Here is a 12,711-nt window from a genome sequence, read left to right on the forward strand (position 1 = left end):
GAGACAGAGTCTCACTCTGTCCCCCTGGGTAGATGCTGTAGCATCATAGCTTACAGCAACCTCAAACTCTTGGGCTCAAGTGATCCTCTTGCCTCTGCCTCCCTAGCATCTGGGACTACAGACACCCACCACAACACCAGGTTATTTTTAGAGACAGGTCTCACTCTTGCTCAGGTTGCTTTTGAACTCCTGAGCTCAAGCAATCCATCCTCCTTGGCCTTCCAGAGTGCTAGGATTATAGGCATGAGCCATCGCACCCAGCCTATCTTCTAGAATTTTCTGATATTTGCGCTCATACTCTCAAGTTCTCTCTCTCTCCCTCTCTCATGATCAAGATGGTGTTGTTTTGTAATTCACTTTTTCCATAAAATTTTGGTCACTTTTCTAATCTAACCCATTCTTTTACCAGGCAGCATAATTTTTCATTATATGGTTATGCCTTAATATTTTTCAACAATTTGCATATGATATATTAATGCATATTTATGTTGTTTTATTTTTGCTATTAATGATTGTGAATTTTCATTGATCTTTTGTTTACTTTTGCTGTTATTTTTCTAGGAAAACGTCTTGGGCGTGGCATTACTGGGCCATAGGATATATGCATTGAAAATTTTAGATAGATACAGCTGAACTGCTATCTACAAGGTTATGTTCATTTACATTCCCACCTGTGTAGGAGAGTTCCCATTTTCCTGAAGCTGGGACATTGTCCTAGTCAGTTTTTACATGTTCTCATTCTTCCTACCTGTAAGAATTGACCCCCAGTAAGGAGTGAATGAAAGACTATAGTTTATGAGGAAAGCAAACAGCACATTGACATCCTGCCCTGAGTTGAGCTTTATTTATTTATTTATTTATTTTGCAGTTTTTGGCCGGGGCTGTGTTTGAACCCACCACCTCTAGTATATGGGGCTGGCGCCCTACTTCTTTGAGCCACAGGCGCCTCCCGGCTTTATTTTTTATTATTATTGAGGTGTAATTCACATAACATAAAATCAACCATTTTATTTATTTATTTTTCTTTGAGACAGAGTTTCACTCTGTTACCTTGGGTAGAGTACTGTGGCATCATTACTCACAGCAACGTCAAACTCCTGAGCTCAAATGATTCTCTTGCTTCAGTCTCCTGAGTAGCTGGACTACAGGCACCAGGCACTTTGCCTGGCTAGTTGCTTTTTTTTTTTTTGAGACAGAGCCTCAAGCTGTTGCCTTGGGCAGAGTGCTGTGGCATCACAGCTCACAGCAACCTCCAGCTCCTGAGCTTAAGTGATTCTCTTGCCTCCACCTCCCAAGTAGCTGGGACTACAGGTGCCCACCATAACGCCCAGCTGCTTTTTGGTTGTAGTTGTCATTATTGTTTGGCAGACCCAGCTGATTCGAACCTGCCAGCTTCGAATGGTGTATGTGGCTGGCGCCTTAGCTGCTTAAGCTACACGCGCCAAGCCTAGTTTTTTTATTTTTAGTAGAGACGAGGCCTTACTCTTGCTCAGGCTGGTCTCAAACTACTGAGCTCAAGCAATCCACCCACCTCAGCCTTCCAGAGTCCTAGGATTACAGATGTGAGCCATTGCGCCTGGCCTAGAATCAACCATTTTAAAGGGTACAGTTCAGTGGCATTTAGTATGTATGTACTGTCGTTGTGCGGTCATCCCCTCTATCTATTTCCAAAACATTTTCATGATCCCCAAAGGAGTCTCTGTACCCATCATCAGCCACTCCCGATTTCTCTCTCCCTCTACCTTCTGGCAACCACCAATCTACTTTTTGTCTCTATGGATTTGTCTACTCTGAATATTTCGTATGGAACTATACAATTTGTGGCCTTTTGTGTCTGGGTTCCTTCACTCAACATCACTTTTTTTTTTTTTTTAAGAGACAGAGTCTCACTTTGTTGCCCTCGGTAGAGTGCTGTGACATCATAGCTCACAGCAACCTCCAATTCCTGGGCTTAGGTGATTCTCTTGCCTCAGCCTCCTGAGTAGCTGGGACTACAGGCACCCACCACAATGCCCGGCTATTTTTTCTGTCGTTGTTGTTGCAGTTTGGCTGGGGCCGGGTTGGAACCCGCCACCCTTGATATATGAGTCCAGTGCCCTACTCACTGAGCCACAGGTGCCACCAACATCACGTTTTTGAGGCTCGTTCATGTTGTAGTTCATGTCAGTGCTTTATTCCTCTTTATGGCCAAATAATATTTCATTGTACAGATGTGCCACATTTTGTTATGTGTTCAGAAGGTTTGAGCTGAGCTCAGACCTGCCCCAGCCCCACTGGGAAATCAGGGAGACCTCCTTGTCCTGTTTTTTCACAGTATTCCTGTACACACAATATTTGACAGCTGCCCAGAAGGGAACGGCATCAGGGCAATAGCCATGACCCGTGACTCCAAATATCTGGCAACCATCTCGGATGCTGAAGTCCAGGTAAAGGGCCCTTAGGGTCAGCCTCAGCAAGTTGGCCAGCAAGAGTGTCCCTCAGGCAGCTCTGCTCAGTCTGCATGACATCAGTGACATCAGAAGACAACCAGCCTCCACAGTATAGAATCAAAGCCTCTGTACTTGTGGTTTAGCTGGTGCTACTTTGCTTAGTTACTTGAAGTTGCAGAGTCCCCGCAGGAGATATTATTTCAGTAGCCTTCAGAGACCTGTTCATGCCCTTCTGTCTGCCATCATTTACAGAAAGTGTGCATCTGGAAGTGGACTTTGGCGGTGGAAGTACCAGCATGTACTCTTGAACTCCCCAAAGAGTATGGTCTTCAGGTGAGTTCAATTTAAACCTGTAAATATCAACCTAAAATTACAGTGATGCCAGATCAAAACCTACTTTTTGGGCCAGGTGTGGTGGCTCACACCTATAATCCTAGCACTCTGGAAGGCCAAGGCAGGTGGATTGCCTGACCTCACAGGTTCGAGACCAGCCTGAGCAAGAGCAAGACCTGTCTCTAAAAACAGTTGGGCATTGTGGTGGGCACATGTAGTCCCAGCTACTTGGGACTGCAAGCCAAGTATTCTCTGAAGCAAGAGGATAGTCTGAGCCCAAGAGTTTGAGGTTGCTACGAGCTATAACACTACAGCACTCTACCAAGGGCGACAAAGTGAGACTCTGTCTCAAAGAAAACAAAAACAAAATTCTAGTTTTCATTTCAGTAGAGTTTTATTATAGTGCAGTAGAGCTTTTAAAAAACACTTTCATATCCCTGAATCTCATTTGATCTTTGATAATAATAGCTAATACTTTTCAGGCACTTACGTGTCCAATTCTGCTAAATTCTTTTTTTTTTTTGCAGTTTTTGGCTGGGGCTGGGGCCAGCACCCTACTCCTTTGAGTCACAGGCGCCGTGCCCTCTGCTAAATTCTTTACTTACATTATCTCACATAATCCATATAAACATGCCAGCAAGAAGATATTAATATCTGTGGAATACTATTATTAATTATTAAATAATTTGTCTGAAATCATCCACTAGCTGCCTTTGTTATTCGAGAAGCATCCTCTTACCTGCTTCTAACCCTGTAAGAGGTTATGAGGTATATAGAGAAAATTATCATTCTCACTTTACATGAGGTGACTTGCCAAGAACACCAAGAAAGTTTGTACCAGGTCTCTTGATTTCGTGCATCACTGCTGGTCTATGTTGTCTCACTCATCCTTGTGCCCTTCTTTCATTGTGTAATTATTGAGTGCCTCCTCTGTGCCAGGCACTGTGATAAGTACATACTTGGCTTGCAGATCTAAAACCCCAGCAGACAGTTTGGGTAACTACACGCAGCCTTATGCTTATCTTCTCTCCTTTCCTCACAATAGTCCTCCTGCTCTTGAAAAAATTTTTTCCTCTTAAAGTTGCACTAATACAGTAGCCACCAGCCACATGGCTATTTAGGATGGGTCTCTCCTATTGCTGAAAAAACACCTTTAGGATTTTGATGGAGATTGTATTGAATCTGTAGATCCCTTTGGGTAGTATCATCCTTTTCACAATTCATGAGCACAGGATATCTTGGTATTTATTTGGGTCTTTAATTTCTTTCAGCAATGTTTTGTAATTCTCAGGGTATACATCTCTCACTTCCTTGGTTAAATTTATTCCTAAGTATTTTGTTTTTGTGATGCAAATGTAGATGGAATTGTTTTCTTTCTTTTTTTTTTTTTTTTTTGAGACAGAGTCTCAAGCTGTCCCCCTGGGTAGAGTGCCATGACATCACAGCTCACAACAACCTCCAACTCCTGGGCTCAAGCGAGTCTCCTGCCTCAGCCTCCCAAGTAGCTGGGACCACAGGCGCCCGCCACAACGCCTGGCTATTTTTTGGTTGCAGTCATCATTGTTGTTTGGCAGGTCTGGGCTGGGGATTCGAACCCGCCACCTTAGGTGTATGTGGCTGGCACCTTAGCCGGTTGAGCTATAGGCGCCAAGCCGAATTGTTTTCTTAATTTCCTATTCAGATTGTTTGTGCTAGTGTACAGAATAGCAGCTGATTTTTTTTTTTTAAACAGTCTCACTCTGTTGCTCTGGGTAGAGTGCCATGACATCAACATAGCTTACAGCAACTTCAGTCTCTTGGGCTCAAATGATCCTCTTGCCTTAGCCTTCCAAGTACCTGGGACTACAGGCTCCTGGCTAGTTTTTCTATTTTTAGTAGGGTCTTACTCTTGCTCAGGGTGGTCTCAAACTCCTGAACTCAAGCAATCCACCAGCCTTGGCCTCCCAGAGCACTAGGATTACAGGGCACTACACCCAGCCCAGGCTAGGGTGTAAGAGCCCAATCATAGACTATTGCAGCCTCTAACTCCTGGTCTCAAAGGATCTTCCCACCTCAGCCTCTAGAGTACCTGAGACTACGGGCACATGCCATTATGCCTGACTAATCTTCTTTTTACTATTTTTGTAGAGATGGTATCTGGCTATGTTTCTCAGTCTGGTTTTGAACTCCTGGACTCAAGCAGTCCTCCTGCCTGGGCCTCTCAAAATGTATGAACCACTGTGCCCAGCTGCAGCTGATTTTTGTGTGTTGGTTTTGTATTCTGCAACTTTGCAATCTATTAAAATGGAATTAAATTACAAATTGGGTTCCTCAGTTTTGCTGGCCACATTTCAAGTGCTTATTAGCCATGTGGCTGTTGGCTCCTGTTGATAGCACAGAGTATAGAGCATTTCCATCCTCACGTTCCAGCAAGTTCTGTCAGACCAGGCTGCAAAAGCCCCCCAACACTGGATAAACCTGCTATCAGCCTGCTCTTCACAGCTGTAGCTGGGTACAGAAAGCTAAAGGGACCACCCAGGGCCAGGTGCAGTGGCTCACGCCCATAATCCTAGCAGTCTGGGAGGCTGAGGCGGGTGGATTGCTTGAGCTTTAAGGAATCTTAGGAGTTCAAGACCAGCTTGAGCAAGAACAAGACCCCATCTCTACTAAAAATTAAAAAAAAAACTAGCCAGGAGTAGTGGCACATAGTTGTAGTCTTAGCTTCTTAGGAAGCCGAGGCAAGAGGATTGCTCAAGCCCAGGATTTTGAGGTTCTGTGAACTATGATGTTATGGCACTCTACCCAGCGTGACAGAGTGAGACTCTGTCTCAAAAAAAAAATAAATAAATAATTTTGTCCTTGAATTCAGTAGTAAAGTTCAAAAGGACTCTCAGCACTGCCTGCCTGGCTGTCCTAATGGGTTCTGTCTCCAGGAATAACAGTTCCTGCTTCCTCCCTACTCTTTCAGCCCTTCTCCTCACTCAGCTGACAACCAGCTCTCATAGGGCCTTGAGAAAATGGAAGCCATCAGGTACCAACACTGGCCATTCTCACTCCCAGGCCTGCAGCCTACTTCTGACTTCACTGTCCTCTCTTTTTCCTTCTGATTGCCGTGAAGGGCAGCACATAGGATTATCTTGCCATTTATTTATGTCTTCTTTAGTTTCTTATTTCCCTCTCCCTCAGGGCCCCCTCCTGCAGCCGTCACCTCTCCCCCTCTGGATCATTATTCTCATTAACACAGAAACATGTTTTCATGTCCCCTGTCTTTACAGAACTCCTTTTGACCCCACGTCTGCCCTCTGCTTCTCTTCACAGTGAAACTGCTCAGAAGAGTTGTCTTCACTTGCTTTCTCTACTTCTCGTCTCTTCTTCACTCTTTTTTCTGCAAGAAATATTTGATCTCTTTAAATTGTTATTGTAAAATAATGCATACACGCAAAATGTGTATATTTTAAAGAGGAAAACCAAACATACCTATGTATTTACCAGTGGATCAAGAAATAGAGTGTTATCTAAATCCTAGAAGCCCTCTTTGTTCCCCTTCCCTTAATCTCATCCTTTCTTCCTCTGAGGTTAACCACGTCCCCAAATTTTGTGCATTCCTTTGCATTTCGTTTTACTTTTCTACAGTGATATGTGTATCCCTCAGTACTATCTTGTTTGACCTTTATGTATTTGGAATACATTCTATTGGTTATGTCCACTGTTTTCTATTGGTTATTTCCACGGTTTTCTGAGATTCATCTGTGTTGACTCTCGAGCTGTAATTCTTTCATTTTCACAGCTACATAGTTTTTCCTCCTTGCCATGACTCCACTAAAACTATGCTTATCATGGTCACTGGTGTTTTCAAATCAAATGAACCTCATTAAATCCTCTTTTCACTCTTCCTCTCCATAACAATTACACTTTTCCAGGTGGGCTTACAGATTTTTTTCCTGCTACTTCATTGGCCATTCTTTTTTAGGCTTTGTAGATTCTTTTTCATTCATTTGTATACTTTCTAAATACTGGTGTTCCTTAGGATTTGGTTCGTGGAGATCTTCCTCTTCTTCTTGCTATACTTTCTTCTTGGGTATTCTCATTCATTCCCAAGGCTTAAAGTACCTTTTACTTCTAAGATATATCCTAAAATCTTTCCTCTCCTCTCCATATCTGTTGCCACCATCCTGGTCCAGTCCACAGTCATTGCTATCCACCTCCACCATTCTTCTAGCGGTCTCTCTGCTCTCCTTTGTGCCTCATCTCTTAATCTTCTCATAGCCATCAGAGTGATAATTGCACTCTGATTTAATAATTAAAATATAGTAGTACATTGAATGGATATGTCATAATTTGTTTGATGACACTGGGTTGGCACTGGGTTACTTCCTGGTTATGGCTATTAAAAATAAAGCTGCTGGGCAGCGCCTGTGGCTCAAAGGAGTAGGGCACTGGCCCCATATGCCGGAGGTGGTGGGTTCAAACCCAGCCCCGGCCAAAAACTGCAAAATAAATAAATAAATAAATAAAGCTGTTGTGAATGGTCATGTATAAGTCTTTGATTTTGAAGGATATTTTCCTTAGGCATAGAATTCTAGAGTGGCAGTTAGTATTTTTCTTCTGCATTTCATATCCTCAAAGACATAATTCCATTATCTTCTGACTTCTACCATTTCTGTTGAAAAGCCAGCTACCAAGCCATCTTTTTTCTTTCTTTCTTTCTTTCTTTTTTTTTTTTTTTGAGACAATGTCTTGCTATCTTGCTCTGTTGCGTGGGATAGAGTACAATGGTGTGATTACAGCCCACTGCAGCCTCAAATTCCTAGACTCAAGTGATTCTCCTGCCTCAGTCTCCTGAGTAACTAGGACCATAGGCTCATGTCACCATGCCAGGTTAATTTTTGTAGTTTTTGTAGAAATGGGGTCTCACTATCGCCCAGGCTGGTCTTAACTCCTGGGCTCGAGCAATCCTTCTGCCTTAGCTTCCTGAGTAGCTGGGACTACAGGTGTGTGCTACTACACCTGGCTAATTTTTCTATTTTTTATTGTAGAGACAGCATTTTTTTGTGTTGTCCAGGGTGTCTTACACTCCTGACCTCAAGTGATCCTCTCACCTTGGCCTCCCAAAGGGCTAGAGTTATAGGCATGAGCCTCTGGCCTGGTCTGTCATTGTTTATTTAAACATTTCCTTCTCTCACATTCTTTCTTCATTCTCCTTTTGGGACTCCCCTTAATGTAAGTTATACATTTTTTCATCTTACCCTATTTGTCTTAAATTCTCTTTCTATTCTTTTATCTCTTTGTGCTTCAGTCTGGATATTTTCTACTATAATTTATCTTCCTTTCCTATTGACTAATCCTTTTTTGGCTATATCTACTTTTTTGTTAAACCATCTATTAATTTTATATAAATTAAAATTAATAAAATTTTATTTTATTATTTTTATTTATTTATTTATTTTTGTAGAGATAGTCTCACTTTATCACCCTCGGTAGAGTGCCATGGCATCACACAGCTCACAGCAACCTCCAACTCCTGAGCTTAGGCGATTCTCTTGCCTTAGCCTCCCAGGTAGGTGGGACTATGGATGCCCACCACAGTGCCTGGCTATTTTTTTGTTGCAGTTTGGCCAGGGCCAGGTTTGAACCTGCCACCCTCAGTATATGGGGCCAGCATCCTATCCACTGAGCTATGGCCGCCACCCAAGTTTTTGTTTATTTATTTATTTTTGAGACAGAGTTTCAGTAAGTCACCTTTGGTAGAGTGCTGTGATGTCACAGCTCACAGCAACCACAAACTCTTGGGCTTAAGTGATTCTCTTGCCGCAGCCTCCCAAGTAGCTAGAACTACAGGCATCCACCACAATGCCCAGCTATTTTTTGTTGCAGCTGTCATTGTTGTGTAGTTGGCCCAGGCTAGGTTCGAACCTGCCAGCCTAGGTGTATATGGCTGTCACCGTAACCACTGTGTTATGGGCGCTGAGCCTATTAAATTTTTCATCATTTTTTTCATACCTAGAATTTCCATTTGATTATTTAAATAGAGCTATCTGCTAGGATTCTCCATCTTGTCTTCTGCTTTTTCATACACATTAATTACAGTTATTATTGTCACGTCTGTGCCTGAAAACTCCAATACCTAAATTTCTGCTGTTGACTCTTTCTGCTGATTGCTTTTCTCCTTGATGTTCAGTCATTTGGATGTGTCTGTTTCATTTGCCTTGGTATTTTTTTGTTGAATAGCCAATGTTGTGTTTTAAAAAGCGTATAAATAATTTGAGGCTCAGGAAAATAACTTCCTCCAAAGAAGACCTACATTTGTTTCTTACAGGCATTTGACAGAATGGTCACCTTCCAGGGGTGGGGAACCTGTGGCCTTGTGGATCTTGAGTGTGGCCATTTTATTTTATTTTAAGACAGAGTTTCACTGTGTTGCCCAGGCTAGAGTGTTATGGCATCAGCCTAGCTCATGGCAACCTCAAACTCCTGGGTTCAAGCAATCTGCCTGCCTTAGCCCCCAGGGTAGCTGGTACTACAAGTGCCTGCCACTATGCCTGGCTAATTTTTTCTATTTAAGTATGGGCTTTTGACAGAATCCAAATTTTATAGAACAAATCCTTTGAATAAAGAAAGAATTCTAGGTGACTTGAGACTGATTCTCAGTCTTTGTGAGGTCTGGTCCATGCGCTTGCTTTTATCAGTTCGTCCCCACACTCAGGCTTTTGTGCTGTCCTGATGTTAAGTCTCAGACACTGGCACTGGTAGTGATGCAGCAAGTGACAGGTTAGGAACAGGTGTGCAGATGGGGTGGACATGGGAGGAATAGAACTTAAAAAGCTTTGTCTCAGTCTGTCCTCACATTCTTTTTTTTTTTTTTTTTAAATAGAATTCTATTTTTTATTAAACATGGAAGCTTATATTTATTTATTTATTTTTTTTTTTTTTGAGACAGAGCCTCAAGCTGTCCCCCTGGGTAGAGTGCCGTGGCATTACAGCTCACAGCAACCTCCAGCTCCTGGGCTCAAGCGAGTCTCCTGCCTCCACCTCCCAAGTAGCTGGGACCACGGGCACCTGCCACAACGCCCAGCTATTTTTTGGTTGCAGCCATCATTGTTGTTTTGGCAGGTCCGGGCTGGGGATTCGAACCTGCCACCTTAGGTGTACGTGGCTGGCGCCTTAGCCGGTTGAGCTATAGGCGCCGAGCCAGTCCTCACATTCTTTCTGCAGCCCTTCGCCCCAGGCTGCAGTCACCTCCCATGCACGTCTCAGGACACATAACCTCATAGCTCCACAGAAATGTCTATCTCACTTTGTTGTTGTTGCTGTGATTGTTTTGTTTCTTCACGTAATGTTTCCCTCACTTGCATGGTTTCTGCGGAGTCAGTTTTTGGGAAGGAAGACAGCAACTTCTTGGCAGGAATCAGAAACCTCTTCCAGGGTCTTACATTCATTCCAGGATACCGTGTGGCCCTGTCAAATTTAGAAATGTGTGTACAGCAGTCTTCCAAAAGACTGAATAAGGGTTATGGAATAAGAAGACTGAATAACCAAGAATAAAGGTTATTGATGAATACTGGTTTACTCTTTTTTGTTCCAATTTACAGATGATGATTATAAAAAATAATACTAGAAAAATAATACATTTGACACTATTTTAAAAACTAGTATTTAAAAGATATTCCTATTGTTTACCAAATGCCATGTAGTTTCTTTTTTATATTCCTATTCCTTTATCTTAATTAAAATTATTATTTAATTTTAACATTCAGTTTAACCACAGAAAGAAAATTTATTATCAGATGAGATCAGGTGTGTTCAGAGTAGAATGGCCATAGTTGAGAATATTTATTAGCATTAATATATTTCCATACTTTATGTTTCAGAACCACCTTACTTTTAATCCAACTAATGATAAAGAATTGGTGAGCAATAGTAGAACACAGGCAATATATTATTCATGGGTAAGTAGAAATATTTTGATTTGTTTTAAATGTGAGTACAAATGTATGTTCATTCCTTAAATACTGATGTTTTGATAACGTAAACATATATTTCTACTTAGAAAGCAATGGATCTATGTTAAAATGTTATGATTTAATTACAGTATTTATTTTAGTCCCATTAGAAATTAGCATATTTAATCCAAAGCAGATAATTTAATTTTATTAACATAATGAGCAGATATTTATTTGAACACACACTTTTCTTTTCTTTTTTTTTTTTTCTGAGATACAGTCTTGCTCTGTCATGCAGTCTAGAGGGCAGTGGCATCGTCACAGCTGACAGCGATCTTAAACTCTTGGGCTCAAACAATCCTTCTGACTCAGCCTCCGGAGTACCTGGGACTACAGGCTTGAGTGACCATGCTCACCTTATTTTTCTAGTTAGTAGAGACAGGGCCTTGGCTCTTGGGTGGGCTGGTCTTGAATTCGTGAGCTCAAGGAATCCTGCCACCTTGGCTTCCCATGAGTGCTAGGATTAGCCTGGCCTATTTGGATATACCTGTATTTAAAAGGTCTAAAATATAGGGGGTTTTGAGACATTAGACTTTATTTCCTGTTAGAAAGAAATTAGCACACACACACACACACACACACACAAAAAAACCCCAAAAAACAAGACAAAAAGAAAAGAAAGCAGATCAGTGATATACTGAATATACTAGCACAGGGCAAAATCCTAAGATTAAAGAAACATTGAAATTAGGCCAGGCACAGAGCTTCGTGCCTATAATCCTAGCACTCTGGGAGCCTGAGGCAGGAGGACTGCTTGAGGTTAGGAGTTTGAGACCAGCCTACGCAAGAGAATTCTGTACAAAAAGTAGAAAAGATTAACCAGGTGTCTTGGCACACACCTGTAGTCTCACCTACTGGGGAGGCTTAGGCAGGAGAATTGTTGCTTGAGCCTAGGAGTTTTGAGGTTGCAATGAGCTGTGATGACACCACTGTGCTCCAGTCAGTGCTATCTCCAAGAAAAAAAACGGGGGTCACAATGTCACAATCATTTTTGGCATCTTTTATGTATTTGCTTTTCTTTCAGAATGTTTTCAGATGTTCCCTAAGGCTGTAAGTTTTCTTACCCTGGAGAAATTGCAAATTTCTGACCTTGTTAAGATGTATTTGTCTTGATTTTGTTATTATGTAGTTCTTCTTTTGAAACCAGATCTTTTTTTAGTAGTGATTATTTTTTCTGTACTTATCAGTATGAAGAGAGAAAAATACTTGCTCACAGTGCCCCACTTTTAACAGAAAAAGTGAGTATGCCTGTTGCATTTTTATACATCAGATTTTGTGGAGAATAAATATGTATGTACAAGCTTGGTTCCTTTGGGCTATTCTTTGTAAGTCTTGATATTAAACCATTGGGAAATAATTTGAAACATTTTACTTGTGTACTTTATCCATATTGCATTGTCAGTTGAAAATAATGGAAGTGGCTTGGCGCCTATGGCTCAAGTGGCTAAGGCGCCAGCCACATACACCTAAGGTGGCGGGTTCGAATCCAGCCTGGGCCCGCCAAACAAAAATGACGGCTGCAACCAAAAAATAGCCGGGGGTTTTGGCGGGGGCGCCTGTGGTCCCAGCTACTTGGGAGGCGGAGGCAGGAGACTCGCTTGAGCCCAGGAGTTGGAGATTGCTGTGAGCTGTGACGTCACAGCACTCTATCCAGGGGGACAGCTTGAGGCTCTGTCTAAAAAAAAAAAAAAAGAAAAGAAAAGAAAATAATGGAAGTATTGTTAAAAATAAAATGTTATGGAAAAAAAATCCAAAAGTATAATGCAATGTGCATATTAATGAGAATGAAGGTTAATTTGAAGTGGTGTAAGTACAATAGCTGAACATAAGTAAATCCCTTATAAAGCTGCTCAGTTTCAGAATAATAAACAATGATAGTGGGTATTTAGATATTGGAAAGTCAATAGGAAGGTGGTGAACCAGATACTGAGAAAATATTTTGCCTTGCCTGCTTACCTCAAGGTTATTAG

General features: G+C 41.7%; 1 protein-coding gene across 1 annotated transcript in view; it reads left to right on the plus strand.

The window, feature by feature from the left end:
* Positions 1–12,711, plus strand: part of WDR66 (WD repeat domain 66) — an 80,411-nt gene that overhangs the window by 23,734 nt on the left and 43,966 nt on the right. The window contains exons 5-8 of the mRNA XM_003796008.3: positions 2,315–2,426; positions 2,682–2,762; positions 10,610–10,687; positions 11,929–11,979. Of these exons, the coding sequence (XP_003796056.1) occupies positions 2,315–2,426; positions 2,682–2,762; positions 10,610–10,687; positions 11,929–11,979 (322 nt within the window). The remainder of the gene's footprint in view (positions 1–2,314; positions 2,427–2,681; positions 2,763–10,609; positions 10,688–11,928; positions 11,980–12,711) is intronic.

This window comes from Otolemur garnettii, unplaced genomic scaffold (genome assembly GCF_000181295.1).
Source record: "Otolemur garnettii isolate 467f Iridium unplaced genomic scaffold, OtoGar3 scaffold00099, whole genome shotgun sequence".
Classification (NCBI taxonomy): domain Eukaryota; kingdom Metazoa; phylum Chordata; class Mammalia; order Primates; family Galagidae; genus Otolemur; species Otolemur garnettii.